This window comes from Heteronotia binoei, chromosome 9 (genome assembly GCF_032191835.1).
Source record: "Heteronotia binoei isolate CCM8104 ecotype False Entrance Well chromosome 9, APGP_CSIRO_Hbin_v1, whole genome shotgun sequence".
NCBI lineage: Eukaryota > Metazoa > Chordata > Lepidosauria > Squamata > Gekkonidae > Heteronotia > Heteronotia binoei.
In genome coordinates, this window is record NC_083231.1 from 108,707,507 (window position 1) to 108,727,586 (window position 20,080).

The 20,080-nt window shown below is 47.4% G+C and overlaps 1 protein-coding gene across 3 annotated transcripts in view; it reads right to left on the reverse strand.

The window, feature by feature from the left end:
- Positions 1–391: 391 nt before the first annotated feature.
- The window catches only part of MRPL1 (mitochondrial ribosomal protein L1), a 35,453-nt gene continuing 15,764 nt past the window's right edge, over positions 392–20,080 (reverse strand). For all 3 annotated transcript variants that reach the window (XM_060247145.1, XM_060247144.1, XM_060247143.1), the window contains 4 exons: positions 17,994–18,105; positions 8,912–9,012; positions 4,628–4,709; positions 392–1,466 (listed from right to left, as the gene is read on the reverse strand). In XM_060247145.1, coding sequence (XP_060103128.1) covers positions 1,300–1,466; positions 4,628–4,709; positions 8,912–9,012; positions 17,994–18,105 — 462 coding nt within the window. In that variant the 3' untranslated portion in view covers positions 392–1,299. The remainder of the gene's footprint in view (positions 1,467–4,627; positions 4,710–8,911; positions 9,013–17,993; positions 18,106–20,080) is intronic.

Genomic DNA, 20,080 nt, shown 5'->3' on the forward strand with positions numbered 1-20,080 from the left:
TCCACCAGAAAGGAAAGAGATGCGCAGGTTGTAGGGACTGGAATTAGCAATTCTGCAAAGGGTGTCCTTTTCAAAAATCCAGCCCCGCAGTTTACTTGGGTCGCCCTTCGTGATATCAATCTGATCCATCAATCTAAATCCTCTGTCTGGTATCCCCCAGTTCAAGAAAAATAAATTATTTTCCCGCTATCTTGCTGACCTCTCAAACGTCCCTCTAAGAAAAGCATTTATCCAAGCCCGTTTCTAAACCATGCCATCCTTGTACCTTCAGGGTAGATTTCAAAAAAATACTTGTAGACCAGCGCCTCTGTTCCTGCGGTACCAATCAGATAGAAAATATTGCTCATTGTATTCTATCCTGTCCATTCTCACAAAGTTTAAATCAGAAGAGGAATGTATTAAATTTTTATTGGCTGATGACATTCCAGATGTTACCCTTAAGGTCGCTACTTTCGTCTTTTTAGCAACAAAAATAAGGACGAAGATAACCACAGCCACCCATACAAGAATTTTGGCCAAGTTATAGTCTCATTCTGTCACGTTGTTTTATTATTGATGTTTTAAATCTTGTTCATAGTTCTATTTTACTATTTTTTTAATGTTTTAATTTTTATGGCTAAAAGTAAACTATACTTTGAGGGGTTTGCTGGGTTGTTATGGCCTATGGCTACAACAATAAAATACTTTGAACTGTGCAAAAGGTAGTCTGTAAAACCGCAATCTAGCAATTTAATTCTTTAAAAAACACAGAGAGAAACACAAGATGCACAAGCAGACCATGATAATGCAGTTTCTTTCACTGCTATATGGTTGGTTGGTTTTCTTAAAAATCATGTTGAGGAATGAGGCCACCAACTCTTCAAAGGGAGAATGGAGCCTCTACATTTATGGTATTGAGATTAGCAGTCAGATTCTATCGATGACAGCCCAGTTCAAACCAGACTGGGACTTTCCATTGCCGCCAAGAGCTCTGTGCCACGAGGACTGCGTGTCCGGGAAATTTTTATGAGCGGAGGTGTGTTACAATGGAAGTCATTTGCATAACCAGTTAAGACCTCCAGTAATGGAGCCGGATTCTCAAGACTAGATGGAAAGCCAAAAACCGCCTCTCTTTTTTTTTTTAATTGACAGCTCATCTTGAGTGACGATGCCCCGCCCTGGGGGGTGGGAGGGGGCGAGGAAGGGGCAGAGAGCAGCAGCAGTGAGCCTCTCCTATGATTTTGTCCCGCCGAAAGGAGAGGCAGAACTGCTGCTTGCAGGTTTCTGCACGGAGCAAACGGCACAAAGTCGATGCTTGGATTATTTGGACCCTCGCATCTCTTCTTCTTCGTCGCTGTCCTCGGCCTCTCCCTCCGCTTTCTCTTCGGCTTTTCCTTTCAAAGCTTCTGCAGGCAGAAAGCGCTCGAACTTTAGATCTAAGCCTTCAGAGGACGCACTCCGAATAATCAAGCGCTTCACAAAGGGGCCTTGAAAACAAAGAAGGGAGGGAAAGACTCAAAGGTGAATATTTATTTATTTGTTCGATTTATATCCCGCCCTACCCCACCAAAGCGGGCTCAGGGCGGCTTACAACACAGAATGCTAACAGTAAATCAGTTTAAAATACATTAATGATTATACAATAAAATACATAAAAATACATAAAACTCACATCACTATACTATGCTACCTCTTCCTTAAATCAATTCTTCAAGTATTCCAGTGTTCAAATATTCTGATGTTCATAAGTTTAAATATTCAGGCATCCCGGTATCGGTCAGTTGTATGCCAACCGGAAGAGGGCTGTTTTACAGGCCCTGCGGAACTGTTCAAGGCTCCGCAGGGCCCTCACCTCCTCCGGGAGCTGGTTCCACCAACAGGGGGCCGCAATCGAAAAGGCCCTGTCTCTGGTCGCTTTCAGACGGGCCTCCTTTGGCCCAGGGATTATAAGGAGGTTCTGAGACCCCGATCTCAGCACTCTCTGGGGAACATGTGGGGAGAGACGGTCCCTAAGGTAGGCAGGTCCCAGGCACAACAGGTTTTTACACCTTGCTTTTTTCTATCTTAAGGAATTTCAAAGTGGCTTATATTCGCTTTCCCTTCCTCTCCCCACAACAAGCACCTTGTGAGGTACATGGGGCTGGGAGAGTTCTGAGAGGACCGGGACTTGACCATGGTCACCCAGCAGGCTGCATGTGGAGAAGGAGTGGGAAATCAAACCCTATTTTCCAGATTACTGTCCACTGCTCTTAACCACAACACCAGGCTGGCTCTCTCTTTGCTGCTTGTGGCAACTGCTGACTGATATGCGTTGCAAAATAACAATACTACATTATGCTGCAATTACAGGAAAGTGTTCGAGGACATATGAAGGGTGCAATTCTGCCAGAGTTAAACACTTTCCGTTCAGTTAGAAGAATTTAAACAAGTGCTAAATTCCCACAGCTGAAAATCAAGATGATTTAAAAGTGCTCTGGCTAGACTGCGTCCTACATTTTTAATGAAATGTTTAAAAAATGGGTTTGTTGCAGGGAACAAAAGGCTAGAAATTACGACACAGAGTCCAATGCATGCACAGGAGCCTTACCATTGTCAAACACATTGAGCTCTGCAATCTTTTCCTTTCAAAAGAACACAAGAAGATCCCTGCTGGACCAGTGGTCCATCTAGTCCAGCATCCTCTCTCACCCAGTTCCTCTGGACAGCCAACAACAAGGCAGAGAGGTTGAGGCCTTCCCTTGATAAGAACATTGGAAGAGCCCTGCCGGATCAGACCAGTGGTATCTAGTCCAGCATCCCGTCTCACCCAGTGGCCAACCAGTTCCTCTGAACAGCCAACAACAAGGCAGAGAGGTCAAGGCCTTCCCTTGATAAGAACCTTGGAAGAACCTTGCTGGATCAGACCAGTGGTCCATCTAGTCCAGCATCCTGGCTCACCCAGTGGGCTCAACCAGTGCCTCTGGACAGCCAACAACAGGGCAGAGAGGCAGAGGCCTTCCCCTGATGTTGCCTCCTGACTCTGGGATTCAGAGGCTTAGGATTGGCTACATCAAGGGGTGTGGCCTAATATGCAAAGAAGCTGAGTTCCAGCTACAAAAAAAAAGCCGTGACAGGAATCAGCCAGATAATTTTGGACTTTCCAAAACTTGGCGATAGGGAAAACAAAAACGAGAACACACTTCATTTTCATGAGAGATTCCAATTATCTTCTCAAAGGATGACAATTCCTTAGAAAATTATTAGCATTTATGAAGCAAGGTGACCAGGCCCGGTGCCTAGGTTTGCCAAGTCCAATTCAAGAAATATCTGGGGACTTTGGGGGTGGAGCCAGGAGAATTTGGGGGTGGAGCTAGGAGACATTGGGGCGGAGCCAGGAGCAAGGGTGTGACAAGCATAATTGAACTCCAAGGGAGTTCTGGCCATCACATTTAAAGGGACTGCACATCTTTTAAATGCCTTCCTTCCATAGGAAATAATGAAGGATAGGGGCACCTTCTTTGGGGGCTCATAGAATTGGACCCCCTGGTCCAATCTTTTTGAAACTTAGGAAGTATTTTGGGGAGAGCCACTGGATACTATACTGAAAATTTGGTGCCTCTACCTCAAAAAACAGCGCCCCCAGAGCCCCAGATACTCGTGGATAAATTCTCCATTATTTTCTATGGGAATAAGTCTCCATAGGGAATCATGAGTACCCAGTAGACATTTCCTCCCCCCCCCCCCGCCCCCGCTTTCTGATTACCCTGAAGCGGGGGGAGGACCTCCAAACCGGGGGATCCCCTGCCCCCACCTGGGGATTGGCAACCCTACTGGTGCCAGGCTTGCTGGCAGGGTGGGGGCTGCGGCTTCAAGGTATCTTGTGGCTAGAAGGCCCTCCCAAATCACACAGGAAGAGTGGCAGGAGCAGCCACTGCCCTTCCTGTGCAATTTAAACACCCCGCCAACCAGCTGATAGGTGAGCTCTTTACATGGAGGGGGGGCAAGCCCAGCTGCTTCTGTCGGAGCTACCCACGATCTCGGGAGAGTGTCTAGGAGCAGGTACCTGCCTCCCAGGCAATTTAATCAGCAGGGCCTTTCCTGGGCTCCTGAGAGCCCTCCCACATGATTTAAATTGCCCCAGAGGGAGGGGCGGCCCCCATCCTCCCAAGGGGTGCCCAATTCTGCGACCGCCTAAAGTCCTCTAGCAGGCATGCTGGCCCTGAAGGTGACTAGTATGAATAATACTTTAAGTCAGGGGTGGAATTCTAGCAGGAGCTCCTTTGCATACTAGGCCACACCCCCTGATGTAGCCAATCCTCCCGGAGCTTACAAGAGAGAGCCTTGTAAGCTCTTGGGAGGATTGGCTACATCAGGGGTGTGTGGCCTAATAGGCAAAGGAGCTCCAGCTAGAATTCCACCCCTGCTTTAAGTACATGTCACGGAATCATAGAGTTGGAAGGGAACCCCCAGGGTCCTTTAGTCTAACCCCCTGAACAACGTCACCCAAAATACTGTAACTGTTCCTTACTTTCTGGCCTAGAAACGTGGTCGCTCTTTAAAATGCGCTTTTCTCGTTCCTCGGTGGCAGAAAGGCGCTCCCCCTAATTCATCCGAGTAACATAATTAGCCTTTAGTATCAATTAAGAGGCTGTGCAAGACCATGGCTTACCATAGCTCAAAGGTTTGTGTTTACAAACGTCCTTAATAACCGCATCCAGATTGGCAACTATCTGATCATTAGGCATATTCAGCTGAAAGAAGTTAAGACAAAATTAATGAAGTGGAAAAGGGGAAAAAAAAAAAACAGTAACTGCTGCCGGATTAATAAAAACTGCAGCGGCGGGAGTAAATATTTAATCAGAGCTCTGGGCCTGGGTTTTGTTTGGTTTCTGTAATAACAGGAGAAACATTTCCCTCTCTATTAAAGATGCAAAGTAGCAAAATTGCTGTGAAAAGGGAAGGGGAAAGACCCTTTAAACCAAACCCAGTGACCGCAATCACATGTGACAAGGTATCTGTGGGATGTACGTGCAAGGCCGGCCCTGACACTAGGCAAACTAGGCAATTGCCTAGGGCAGGGGTGTCGGACATGCAGCCCGGGGGCCAAATGAGGCCCCCAAGCAACTGGCTGACATCTGCTTCCTTCTCCCACTCTCTTGCTTCCTTCTTCATCACAGCTTGCTTTGCAAGGCTTGCTCAATCACACAGGAGCTATAGAGCAAAACCTCTGTTCTCCACTGGCTGAGGCTCCTCCCTTGGGGAGGCAGGGAGCGAGGCAGAGCTTGTTTTGCCAGGCTTTCTCAATCACACAGCAGAGCTACTGAGCCAAGCCTCTTTTCTTTCTATAGGCTGAGGCTCCTCCCCCTATTGGTCCCCTGGAGAAGAAAGGAACGAGCCGGAGCTTCCTTTGCCCAATTCCCTGAATCCTATGGGAGAGATACAAAGAAAGCACCTTTAAGACCAACAAATGCCGATTTTTAAGCACGATTTAAGTTTGTTTGTTTTTACATCTTTACTTGTGTTTGTCCGTGTCTTTTATAAAGTTTATATCTCCGCTACCTAATCTTAAATAGGTACACACGTGGCCCGGCCCAACCCGACACGGTTCAGCCCCAGAAGGTCTCATTTAGGTCAGATTCGGTCTTCATAACAAATGAGTTTGACATCTCTGGCCTAAGCATCAGCCTTCCGGGGGTGCCGAACTGGGTGTCCCCATGTGACTCTGTGATGCTATCAGTGCGGTGGGGTGGGGGCACGCGCTAGAAGTTAGCCTTGCCTGGGGTGCCAGACAGTCTAGGGCCAGCCCTGTATATGTGCCTACTAGAAGGGGTCTTGCGAAGAGGAGAATTCCCATTTCCCCACTCAGGCACTGCTTGCCACTTCCCCTCCACCGCTGCCAAACCCCCCAGAATCTCAGAGTGGCCTATAATCTCCTTTATCTTCTTCCCCCACAACAGACACCCCGTGAGGTAGGTGGGGCTGAGAGAGCTCTCACAGCAGCTGCCCTTTCAAGGACAACTCCTGCAAGAGCTATGGCTGACCCAAGACCATTCCAGCAGCTGCAAGTGGAGGAGTGGGGAATCAAACCCGGTTCTCCCAGATAACCACTACACCAGACTGGCTCTCTGCAGCTGAATGGTTGATTCAAACTCCACATTTACCCAGGGACTGGTCTTCAATTTCATCTGCAAAAGGAAAGCACATTGGCTCTTTCTTGCAAACCAATGTATGTGTGTTCTCTGCAGGGCTTTTTTTGTAGCAGGAACTCCTTTGCACATTAGGCCACACTCCCCTGATGTAGCCAATCCTCCAAGAGCTTGCAGTAGGCCCTGTACTAAGAGCCCTGTAAGCTCTTGGAGGATTGGCTACATCAGGGGTGTGTGGCCTAATATGCAAAGGAGTTCCTGCTACAAAAAAAGCCCTGGTTCTCTGTAACATGGCACTTCTCCTAGCGGCAGCCCCCAGGATTATTAGGTGTCCTTCTACTCTAATATTATGGGTATGCAGCAAATGTCCAGAAATTTGGCGAATGGGAATATTAAGATGGAAGTGCCTACAGCTGACTTCTGTGACTATCCAAAAGTGCCTCCCCGCCTCACACACTTTCAGACAAGTGAATACCGACAGTCACATACGGACATATATGAAGCTGCCTTCTACTGAATCAGACCCTGGGTCCATCAAAGTCAGTCTTGTCTACTCAGGCTGGCAGCGGCTCTCCAGGGTCTCAAGCCGAGCAGGGTCTCTACTTGCCAAGACCCTTTTTAGCTGGAGATGCCGGGGATTGAACCTGGGACCTTCTGCTTACCAAGCAGATGCTCTACCACTGAGCCACCGTCCCTCCCCTTAGGGGGGACAACAACATAGGAACACCTGAAGCTGCCTTATACTGATTCAGACCCTCAGTCCATCAAAGTCAGTATTGCCTACTCAGACTGGCAGAGGCTCTCCAGGGTCTCAAGCTGAGGTTTTCCTCGCCTATTTGCCTGGACCCTTTTTAGTTGGAGATGCCAGGGATTGAACCTGGGACCTTGTGCTTACCAAGCAGATGCTCTACTGCTGAGCCACTGTCCCTCCCCACTGTCGCATTTAGGCAGCTGTCAATGCTCCCCTGCCTAACTGTGTCTGAAGGAGTCAGCAGTGACGCAGGAAAACCCCTCCCCCGCCACAAAGTTTGTTAGCCTTTAAGGACCTACTGGACTGCTGCTCTTTTCTATTGCCTAGCTGAGTGTATTTCAAACAAAAGCTTTTAAAACAAATACGTGAGGCAGCCGGTAACTGCTTTCTTTGTGACAGAAGAGGCACTGCTTTCTTTGTGACACAGAGAAGAACGCCTCTGCAATGGTTTTGCCCTGATGACACATGTGTGTATCAACGGGAAAATAAGGGCACGCCTTTTGTTTTGGAATTATTTTGAATCTGATATGCAAAATTATGGGGATTTAATCAGGAACAATGTGTTTGATGAAGTGGTTAAGCTACCTTTTACGCAAATCCAATTTTAGCAAAAAAAAAAAACCCCTCACAATCTCCCCAAGTTGTTGGATGAATAAGCCTCGGATATAGTTGTACTTCGTGACACTTTCATCTAGCTTATTTATTTATTTATTACTTTGCCCTGTGGCACAGAGTGGTAAAGCTGCAGCACTGCAGTCGGAGCCCTCTGCTCACGACCGGAGTTCGATCCCAGCGGAAGCTTGGTTCAGGTAGCCGGCTCCAGGTTGACTCAGCCTTCCATCCTTCTGAAGTCGGTCAAAGGAGTACCCAGCTTGCTGGGGGGAAAAGTGTAGATGACTGGGGAAGGCAATGGCAAACTACCCTGTAAAAAGTCTGCCGTGAAAACGTGAACGCAACGTCACTCCAGAGTGGGAAATGACTGGTGCTTGCACAGGGGACTACCTTTACCTTTTTTGCACTCCTATCCCGCCCTTCCTCTTAAAACGAGCTTGTTTCCTAGAGGCCATGTACATGGGACACCTGCAGATTCCACCTGGACTCCTCATTGAGGTACCTGGTTCCCTGCCAGGAGACTGACCAGCGTTTGCGGCACCCCAATTTATTTTTGGAACTTAATTTGAGAATCGTTTTGAGTCATCGAGACAGAACCGTTCCTGCCCATGAGACACCTCTGGACTAACAAATGCAACCAGAGTCTGGTCTTAAGCTCTTCAAGATCCCCAGCCAAGGTCTTCCCTAGAGCTTCTTTTGTAGCAGGAACTCCTTTGCCTATTAGGCCACACCCCCTAAGGTAGCCAATCCTCCAAGAGCTTACAGGGCTCTTAGTACAGGGCCTACTGTAAGCTCCAGGGGGACTGGCTACATCAGGGAGTGTGGCCTAATATGCAAAGGAGTTCCTGCTAAAAAAAAAAAACCCTGGTTCTTCCCCTATTCCTGCTACCCGAGGTTACCTCCTGGAATGGCCTTGGGTTAGCCATAGCTATAGCAGGAGTTGTCCTTGAAAGGGCAGTTGCTGTGAGAGCCCTCTCAGCCCCACCCACCTCACAGGGTGTCTGTTGTGGGAGAAGAAGATAAAGGAGATTGTAAACCATTCTGAGTCTCTGATTCAGAGAGAAGGGCAGGGTATAAATCTGCGGTCTTCTTCACTTAACTCGGGATGCCAGGGACTGAACTGCATGTAAAACAGGGGCTCTACCATGCAGCTACATCCCCGTATTATGCACGCCTTGCTTCTCAACCTGTTTGGAAAGGAAACCTCTTGCGTTAGCAAAGGTTAATGATTGACCAGATCTTTCCTAATGGTCTGTTAACTACCTTGCCCCGTGGAATGATCTGTCTCATTACCTGGGAAGTGGGCAGCGTTCCTGAAAAGCTACAATGCCAACCAAGCTCTGGGGCTGTACGTTTGTGCATATTCGCGGTAAATTATTAACCCCTCCCCAGGCCAAACATTTCACTCTCGGGTGCGGCATGCGAAGCTCCTCGGGAGACTTACCTTTGCGATCCACATGGAGATGCGGTTCTCTTTTTCCACCCTGTATTCGCGGCACCCTTTGAAGAAGTTGAGCATCCTTGGAATGTCGTAGCTGACGGACCCTGGCTCAAACACAAAACAAAGGAGGGCATTAGATGGATGCTGCGTGCAGGGGCTCCAGCTTGCGTGCAGAGCTCCGTGTGAACAGGAGCACCCTTGTTTTCCTGCTCCAAAAAAATATCCCTCATACCACAGCAGAGAGACAAGCCCAGATCGATCTCAGATGCCAAAGGAACAGGGAAACCTCAAAACAACCCCAGGTTTGAATCTTTGCTCTGTCAATGAACTGTGACCTGGGTGACCTTGGGCCAGTCACGCCCTCTCTGCCTACTCTACCTCACAGGGTTGTTATGAGGATAAAATGGAAGAGCGGAGAATGATAGAAGTGGCTCTGAGTCCCCACTGGGGAGAAAGGAAAGGCGTAAGTGTAGTAAACACATAAATATATACGAATGTATGGAGTTCCAAGCATGTGCGTACCAGGCCCACACCTGGATTTTAAAATTCCTGATCTTTGTAATAAAAAGGTAAAGGTAGTCCCCTGTGCAAGCATCAGTCATTCATGGCAGACTTTTTACGGGGTGGTTTGCCATTGCCTTCCCCAGTCATCTACACTTCCCCCCCAGCAAGCTGGGTACTCCTTTTACCGACCTCGGAAGGAAGGAAGGCTGAGTCAACCTGGAGCCGACTACCTGAACCCAGCTTCTGCCGGCATCAAACTCAGGTCGTGAGCAGAGGTTAGAACTGCAGTACTGCAGCTTTACCACTCTGCGTCTCAGGGCAGTAACTTTGTAATACTTCCCTATAAAATCATTCCAACTCATTCGTGGTAGGGCAGGCTCCTCTTTTAATCACTGTTCTCTGCAACACATATTTTGAGGGCTGGGGATGGAGTGCATCGGTGGCATCGGCTTTTTTGTACTCTCGATTTCATTTTAGACCTCTCACCTCCCACCATGTCTCCTCGTTTCGCTGGCCAGGATTCACTCAAACTACCTTTCCCAAGCCTACCACAGGGAGCCAACCATTCCTAGACTCCAATCAGGACATTAGACAGGAAACTAGAGACAGGGCCTTTTTGGTAGTGGCACCAAATCTTCAGGTTTACACTGACAGAGAGAGTTCATAGAAGGCACTTCTGCTGCTTCCTTCTCTGCACTCTAGCTCCTCCTCCCCAGCAATCCTCCCCTGAGAGTCATGGGAAGGTTGGCAACCAAGTGGGCAGCAGTGGGTAGGGTGCTGCAGCCAGAAGGAAGAATCAACAGCCCTTACAAAGATAGATCCAGGGAGGCAGCCATATTGCTCTGAAGCAGTAGAACGAAGTTCAGATCCAGCGGCACCTTGAAGGCCAGCAAAGTTTTATTCAAGGTATGAGCTTTCATGTGCATGCAAACTTCTTCAGATACATTGACATGGAAATTAACAGTTCATATACAGACAGATCTAGACAGTTATAGACAGATATAGACAGTTCATATATATGGACAAATCTAGGTAGAGGCATCTGTCTATATATATAGAAGAAGAAGACTGCAGATTTATACCCCGCTTTTCTCTCTGAATCTGAGTCTCAGAGCAGCTTACTATCTCCTACAACTTCTCCCCCCACAAGAGACACCCTGTGAGGTGGGTGGGGCTGAGAGGGTTCTCACAGCAGCTGCCCTTTCAAGGACAACTCCTGCGATAGCTGTGGCTGACCCAAGGCCATTCCAACAGCTGCAAGTGGAGGAGTGGGGAATCAAACCTGGTTCTTCCAGATAAGAGTCCGCACACTTAACCACTACACCAAACTGGCTCTCACATAGACAGATGCTTCTACTTAGGTGAACAGCAAATTAGCATACAGCGTAATGAAGACATTTTGACATATTCAGGGCTTTTTGGTAGCAGGAACTCATTTGCATATTAGGCCACACCCCTCTTATGTAGCCAATCTTAGGGCTCTTAGTACAGGGCCTACCATAAGCTCTTGTAGAACAGGGTCCATCGGGGTTTGTGTGTGGCCTAATATGCAAAGGAGTTCCTGCTACAAAAAAAAAAGCCCTGGACATATTCAAAGGCCAAACAACAACTAGTCAGGTTTATACGGTCACCTCACCCTTTGGATTTAATATTGGGGTGGGTGGGAAAGGAGGGGAGCAATAAATATGGGAGGAACATTTGCAAAAATGTATGCAGGGCTGATTTTTACTGGTTCTTCTTCCCTCCTCCCTGGCTGAAGCCCCTTTTCATTACACCCCATCTTATTCTCAAAGGTCCTCCGACCCCACCCCAAGAGACAGCTTTCTGGGGGTTTAGGGAGCTGCAGCGAGGGAGGCGTAAAAAGCAAAAAAACCTCCCCAAACCCTTCCATGGCCTCACTCCATTCCCAGCCGCGTGGGATCCAACCCAACTCTGTCCTGCCCATTTCTGTGGTCCAGAACGTCTATTGTGTTATTTAAGCTGGTTTGATTAGGTCTTGCATTCGGTATTTAAACGCCACAAGCTGCTTCAGGCGCTGTTGAGAGGAACGCGGGTGAGAAGCCCTTTTACGTAAGCCCTGCTTCGCAGTGGCTGCAGTCCTTTAGCACAGGGGTGTCAGACTCATTTGTTATGAGGGCCAGATCTGACACAAATGAGACCTCCATCCGGCCAGGCCGTGTCAAGCTGGGCCATGTGTGTATCTATTTAAGTTTAGGTAGCAAAGACACCAACTTTATAAAGGACACAGACAAACACAGTTCGGTGAGTCAGTTTGGCGTCGTGGTTAAGTGTGCAGACTCTTATCAGGGAGAACCGGGTTTGATTCCCCACTCCTCCACTTGCACCTGCTGGAATGGCCTTGGGTCAGCCATAGCTCTGGCAGAGGTTGTCCTTGGAAGGGCAGCTGCTGGGAGAGCCCTCTCAGCCCCACCCACCTCACAGGGTGGCTGTTGTGGGGGAAGAAGATATGGGAAATTGTAAGCCGCTGAGTCTGATTCAGGGAGAAGGGCGGGGTATAAATCTGCAGTTCTTCTTATCTGGGAGAACCAGGTTTGATTCCCCACTCCTCCGCTTGCACCTGCTGGAATGGCCTTGGGTCAGCCGTAGCTCTGGCAGAGGTTGTCCTTTAAAGGGCAGCTGCCGTGAGAGCCCTCTCAGCCCCACCCACCTCACAGGGTGTTTGTTGTGGGGGAGGGAGATAAAAGAGATTGTGAGCCGCTCTGAGACTCTGAGTGGAGGGCGGAATATAAATCCAATGTCGTCTTCTTCTTCTCTACCACTGAGCCACAGCGTTATAAAACGGGGGTGTCAAACTCATTTGTTATGAGGGCCAGATCTGACACAAAGGAGACCTTGTCGGGCCGGGCCGTGTTGGACCGGGCCATGTGCGTATCTATTTAAGTTTAGGTAGCAAAGACACAAACCTTATAAAGGACACAGACAAACACAGTTTGGTGTTATGGTTAAGTGGGCGGACTCTCATCTGGGAGAACCGGGTTTGTTTCCCCCCTCCTCCACTTGCACCTGCTGGAATGGCCTTGGGTCAGCCATAGCTTTGGCAGAGGTTGTCCTTGAAAGGGCAGCTGCTGTGAGCCCTCTCAGCCCCAGTTGTGAGAGCCTCAGTTCCCCGGTGGGAACTTGGCCGCCCTAGCCCAGCATCACCTTTAAGACCAACGGATTTTTATTCTAGGTGTGAGCTTTCGTCTGCGCTCACTCATCGTGCACACAAAAGCTCACACCCTGAATAAAACCCGATCGCGAAGGTGCCAAACTTTGTTCTACTGCTTCAGACCAACGCGGCTACTCACCTGGATCTATTGTCATGGAAGGCGATACACGCAGTAATTTGACAGATAATATAAACCACCCACACAAATTTCAACACATTTTTTTTTAACCATCAAGTGACAGCTTACTTATGGTGACCCTTTGGGGTTTCCAAGGCAAGAGACATTCAGAGGTGGCTGCCAGTTTGGTGTAGTGGTTAAGTGCGCGGACTCTTATCTGGGAGAACCGGGTTTGATTTCCCACTCCTCCACTTGCAGCTGCTGGAATGGCCTTGGGCTAGCCTTAGCTCTGGCAGAGGTTGTCCCTGAAAGGGCAGCTGCTGTGAGACCCCTCTCAGCCCCACCCATCTCACAGGATGTGGGGGGAGAAGAAATTATAAGCCACTCTGAGTCTCTGATTCAGAGAGAAGGGCGGGGTATAAATCTGAAATTCTTCTTCAATTACATTTTTTTAAAAAACAAACAAACTTAAAACATGCTTAAAATGTTAGCACTCATTCGTTTTAAAGGTGCTTTCTCTGTATTTCTCCCGTGGAATCCAGGGAACTGGGCAAGGTAAGCTCTGGCTCTTTCCTTCCTTCTCCAGAGGACCAGGAGAGGGAAGAGCCTCAGCCAATAGAAGGCAGAGGGGCTTGGCTCAGTAGCTCAACAGTGTGATTGAGAGCACCTGGCAAAACAAGCGTTGCCTCCCCCCCTTCCTTTCCAAGGGAGGAGCCTCATCCAATAGAGAAAACATTATACTTTTTAAGTAAGTCTCAATCTGTTTCTGATTTCTTGGTTGCAGTTTCCCTTTTGGTTCATGATGGAGCCAAGGAATAGGAATTCTTTAAACAATTTCAGTTGCATGAGGACTGAGGGAACCCCCAGTTCAGATCCTCATTCTGCCATGAAGCTCACTGTGACACACCAGTACTCAACTTGAATTTTTAATTGACTCTTAAGGTCTCTAAAGGCAGTTTCTAACCACACCAGACCAGGGATCTCTGCACTCTTCAGAGCTAACTCTCTGTTTGACTGGATAGGGAAATCCTCCTGTGTCTAAAAGATCTATCCCCTTTCCTTGGCCCAAGTGGGAGTATTTGCCCACTTCCCAAACTTCCTTGCCAACTTCCCCTCAGTTCTCCTTCTGTGTTAAACTGCTCTCAGCTAAGACTGAACTCCAAAATAGCCAATACTCCACTCTTCTCACCTAGGGCAGAAATCAGACTCAGTTTTCCTCAGCATCCAGTTCAGAAGTCTTTTTCTGCTTAACTGATGCTAACCAGCCAGATCCCTTGGAACAGCCTGTCACTCAAGGCTATCTGGCTCTGTGAAGAATTAACCCTTCACAGTCCTTTATCTGTCTACCTAGCACTTCTAAGCTTCTTAAAAATGCAGTCCATCACACTCGCTAGATGACTTTGGGCCAGCCGCACACACTCTCAGCCTAACCTACCTCACAAGGCTGTTGTTGTGAGAATACAATGCAAGTGTGTGTGTATGTGTGTGTCTGTGGTGTGTGTGCGGAATCCATGTAGGCCACCTTGTAGGAGCAAGGGCTGGATCAGAAAATAAGTTAGATCAGGGGTGGCCAACGGTAGCTCTCCAGATGTTTTTTTTGCCTACAACTCCTGTCAACCCCAGCCAGCATGGCCAATGTCTGGGGCTGATGGGAGTTGTAGGCAAAAAACATCTGGAGAGCTACCGTTGGCCACCCTGAGTTAGATAATATTCGGGGAAGGGGCAGTGTGTGGCTGAACAAACACAAACCAAAACTGAGAATCTTTTTTTAAAATCCTGAGTCGTGGTCAAGACAATTCCTCATTGATTGATTGATTTTATTGGATTTATATCCTGCCCTCCCCGCCAAAGCAGGCTCAGGGCGGCTTTCACTGACTCATGCCTGCCCCACAATTGTTCCCACTCATTTCAGCAGAGATGGAGAAAACCGAATGAAAAGGTTGGGTTGGTTCCTTTGCAACATCTCCCGCCTCCCACACTCAAAATGTTAATTCTCCTCTAATACGCCCCATTTCCTCCCACCATGATTTGGTGAATGCGATCCATGCCGAGTGTTAGGGAGACTGGAAAGGCCTTTGTTTTACGTTAAATATAGGCCTTCGTTGGGTCTGGCACACATCTGGTGCATTACCCCCTAAAGCTCCTGACAGGTTAGTAATTTATCTCATGCATTTAAAGAGCATGGCGCAACGATGTTGCTCGCAAACACGCCGTGCGGACGGCTGGAGCAAGAAAGAAAGCACAACAGCGCTTTTCTTGTTTCAGCCTCGCAGCGCTGAGCAAGAAGATCCCCTGCTATCTTAAGAGCAACAAGATTCCTTCTGCTCTTTAACATCCTCAGACTGGAGATTCCTCAAGAACTTGATGTTGTGCTACTCCCACAGTTCAAGAGGATCACAAGTCAGATCCTGGTTAAAGAAGAGAAGCAATTTAATGAAACACCCAGAAGTCCTAAAGAAGTCAGAATCTTTCCCCCTCACTGTTACACCTGTGAGTAAATGACCTGAAGCATCTACAAAATATAAGAATTTAAAGCGGGCAAAGTTGGATCAGATCGGGGTGGCAAGAGTTGCCTAATGTAGGAGCCATACTAAATAAATGTGAGCCACAAAGACATGAATGTCAGATGTTTGAGAGCCTGGAGGGAGGGAGGGAGGGAAGGAAGGAAGGAAGGAAGGAAGGAAGGAAGGAAGGAAGGAAGGAAGGAAGGAAGGAAGGAAGGAAGGAAGGAAGGGAGGGAGGGAGGGAGGGAGGGAGGGAGGGAGGGAGGGAGGAGATGGGAAGGGAGGAGGGAAGGAGAGGTTGAAACAAAGCAACTTTCTTTAAATGCATTCTCTGGCTGACTTGGCTTGGAGAAGTGATTTAAAGAGACAAGCCAGCCAGTGGGGTGGTGGAGGCTTCAAGAGCCACAAAATATGTGTGAAAGAGCCACATGTGGCTCCTGAGTCACAGTTTGGCCACCCCTGGATCAAACCATCTCATCCAGGACCTTCTTTTACACCGTGGGCAACCAGTTGCCTTGGAGGGCCAACCATCAGGGCACAGAATACACACACAGCTCTAAGCATAACTAAGCAGAGAGAAAGACCTGCATTAGAACCGTGAAGGAAGCTGTTGTCAGTCCATGTTTCCCCATTCCCATGATGTGGCTGAACAGAGGACAACAAGCAGCTAAAATGGGCCCTATGTAGAAACTTCATGGGTGTTTCTCCCTGAAGAGCTTCATTTTTACAGTCCTCAAACAAAGAAATGTCAAAGGGAAATTTCAACGTGAGACTGCTGAACTTGGACTGATTCACAAGATCAGAACAATGGCTCCCCCCAGGGCTGAATAGGGACGTAGGATTTTTTTTATCTCACAACAGATGCTAAGTTTCTGCCTCTCCCCCAAACATTTTCCCTCTGCTCTAATCAAGCTGGTTAAAATGTACATGGTCCCTTTGCTTTCTTTACAAGCTCTCTTTACAACACCCCTCCCACTTTCTGACTGAGATGAAAGGATTCAGAGATCTCCATTTCTGTTTTACTTGTGTCTTATGAAGGGAGCTTTGACTCTTGAAAACTTGCACCCTGAAACTATTGTTGGTCCATAACATGCTACTGGACTCAAATCTACCAGTTCATTCTTCGGGTTCCTGTAATGTGGGATATGCCTCTTAGATATTAAGAGAACAGGAGAAAATGATCCTCAACCAGGACCAGGGCCTTTTTGGCTCTGGCCCCAACCTGGTGGAATTCTCTGTCTAGTGAGCCCTGAGCCCTGTGGAATCTGGTTTGATTCTGCAGGGCCTGTAAGACAGTGATGTTCCACCAATCATATGGTTGAGGACAATGGACGGCTAGAAACACACATAGGATAGAGAAGGTAGAGAAAGAAGTACTTTTCTCCCTTTCTCACAAGACGAGAACTTGTGGGCAATTGCTGAGCAGTCAGGTTAGAACGGATAAAAGGAAGTACTTCTTCACCCAAAGGGTGATTAACACATGAAATTCACTGCCACAAGAGGTGGTGGCAGCTACAAGCATAGACAGCTTCAAGAAGGAATTGGATAAACATTTTGAGCAGAGGTCCATCAATGGCTACTAGCTGTGGCATGTTATTGGAACTCTCTGGGGCAGTGATGCTCTGTATTCTTGGTGCTTGGGGAGGCACAGTGGGAGGGCTTCTAGTGTCCTGGCCCCACTGATGGACCTCCAGATGGCACCTGGTTTTTTTGGCCACTGTGTGACACAGAGTGTTGGACTGGATGGGCCACTGGCCTGATACAACATGGCTTCTCTTATGTTATATGAACATATGAAGCCGCCTTATACTGAATCAGACCCTCAGTCCATCAAAGTCAGTCTTGTCTACTCAGACTGGCAGCAGCTCTCCAAGGTCTCAAGCTGAGGTTTTTCATGCCTAATTGCCTGGACCCTTTTGAGTTGGAGATGCCAGGGATTGAACCTGGGACCTTCTGCTTACCAAGCATATGCTCTACCACTGAACCACTGTCCCTCCCCAGTTCACCATCCCTCTTATGTTCTTAAGATCATTTGACCCCCCTTCCACTGTTGGGCCCTGAATTTCCCTGAACTGTCTGCCCCCTTAGTTATCCACCTTAAAAGTTTGTCAGGGCACAATCTGTCATGATAAGACTGATTCTAACTTTTAACTTTTAAGTCTGCTTTTAAATTGTCACGGACTTATCATATATTAAATTGCATAGGTTACTGCATATTTAATTGTGTATTCATTGTTCATTTAATTGTATATTTATTGTTCATTTAATTGTATATTCATTGTTCATTTAATTGTATATTCATTGTTCATTTAATTGTATATTTATTGTTCTTTTAACTGTATATTTATTGTTCATTTAACTGTATATTCATTGTTCATTTAATTGTATATTCATTGTTCATTTAATTGTGTATTCATTGTTCATTTAATTGTATATTTATTGTTCATTTAATTGTATATTCATTGTTCATTTAATTGTATATTTATTGTTCTTTTAACTGTATATTCATTGTTCATTTAATTGTATATTCATTGTTCATTTAATTGTATATTCATTGTTCTTTTAACTGTATATTCATTGTTCATTTAATTGTATATTCATTGTTCATTTAATTGTATATTCATTGTTCATTTAATTGTATATTTATTGTTCTTTTAACTGTATATTCATTGTTCATTTAATTGTATATTCATTGTTCATTTAATTGTATATTTATTGTTCATGCCCAGAGCTCTGCTTGGTGGGGAAAGGAGCAGGATAGAAGTCAAACAAATAGAGAGAGACTCTTACCGTTTTTACTTTTTGGGTGCTTATCTTTCAATACGCCCCTTAAACTGTTAAGCTTTGTTACCATTGCAGGCACGGTCACATAGTAATCTGCTTGGATTTCACCATCTAAAATCTGGACAGTAAAAAAAAAAAATTAAGTGAGGATGGAGTCGTTACAGCTCATGTCTGTATCTGTCATCACATTGTTTTAACATGAGCAGTTGTGGGGTGGGGGGGTGGGGAGGAGACATACACAGATTCCTCCTTAGAGTCCACTCCCTGCCAAATTTAAAAACACTGAACTACTCCATTAAGCGAAGATAGTGAGAATGTGCTAATTGGATTTTTCCCCAGGGCTGAAGCCAGAGTAAAACCCTGCAATTGCTTGATAATGGGATTTGTTTAGTTCATTAAAAAAAATCTTCCCTTCTTTCAAAGAGCTTGTGTGGATGTTCTTCCTCTTGAATCTCCCGGCAGCCCTGAGAGGTAGGTTAGGCTGAGAGAGAGAAGGGGGGAGAGGGAGTGGGGGAGGGAAGAGGGGAGGGGGAGAGAAAGACAGGGGGTGAGAGGGAGGGAAGAGGGGAGGGGGAGAGAAAGACAGGGGGTGAGAGGGAGGGAGAGAGAGAGAGGAGAGAGGGGGAAGGGGGAGGGGAGGAGAGAGAGGGAGTGGGGGAGGGAGAGAGAGAGAGGGGGAAGGGGGGAGGGAGAGGGGGAGGAGAGAGAGGGAGTGGGGAGGGAGAGGGAGGAGGGAGAGAGAGGAGAGAGGGGAAAGGGGGAGGAAGAGGGGGAGGAGAGAGAGGGAGTGGGGGAGGGAGAGAGAGGGGGAGGGAGAGAGAGGGGGAGGTGGAGGGGAGGGAGAGGGGAGGAGAGGGAGCGGGGGAGGTATAGAGGGGAGGGGGAGAGAGAGGGGGAGGGAGAGAGGGGAAAGGGGGAGGGAGAGGGGGGAGGAGAGAGAGGGAGTGGGGGAGGGAGAGAGGGGAGGGGGAGAGAGGGGGGAGGGGGAGAGGCCCAAGGTCACCCAGTGGATTTTGTGGCAGAGCGGAAATTTCAAGCTGGGTCTACCAAATCCTTCCCCAACACTTTTTGCCACACTGGGATAACTTCAGCATCAGGATTTTGCCTGATGATAAGTTAGGGCTCATTCAAGAAGAGCCCTGTCTGCCGCATAGTCTCCTCGGCTAAGAAATAGTGAAGAAGGATCCCTTCCTCGTACGCACACCGCTGCCTTTCATTGGAGAAAGAAGGGAGGAAGATTCCTCTCAAAACAACAACTATATTCAATTCAAAGTTTATTGCCAATACCATAGATCATAACCACTAGAAATAATTTTCAATGGTTATGGACCGTAACGACAGATTTCACGACCCATAAAGACGCCGAGAATAAAGCCAGCTTAATTATATTCTGTATCAATCCCTGTCAGGGACCAACAGCTAAAATAATACGAAATATAGAATTTATCCAGATGGTGTGGTGCGAGCATTAGCAGAATTCTGATGGAGTCTGGCTAACGCAAGAACAAAACAGAGAAACTCCTTTTGGCTTAACCCATTTGTTTTCATTTGAATGGCAGAAAAGGGCTTTTGGGTTTTTTGGCAGAGCCGAGTTGCTTTCACTCCCCTTCAAGAGTCGAGGCCAATATTTACTTTGCGTGCTCTCGGTTTCAGGACAGAAAGATAAAAGGTAGCGGAGGACGTCCTGTATTTCCTCTGCTCTACGGATGCAATGAGCTATGTTGTCCAAAGCGTTACGAGACCTTCCCTCTACAGCTGCAGAGAGTGCTTAGGCTGTGCAGTACATTACAAGACTTCCCCTCTAGAACTGCAGAATGTGTCTGGCTGTGCTCTGAGGGTTAGAATTTCTCCCCCGTTCATGTTGGCTGCAGAATTCTCAAAAGCGTGTCAATATTTAAAGATGGCAAACCAAGATGCTTTTCTCATACAAACCGAAAGAGCAGCCCCGTACTTATGCAAACATGCCAAACATTGTTTCCAAGTTCCAATTTGGCAGCAGACATCTCAATCCAGAATAAAGTGGACCACTGAGAAAGCAAAACACTGAAGTATTTGTCCGCTGAAATGAACCAATCCAGGCTCTTATCTGCTCT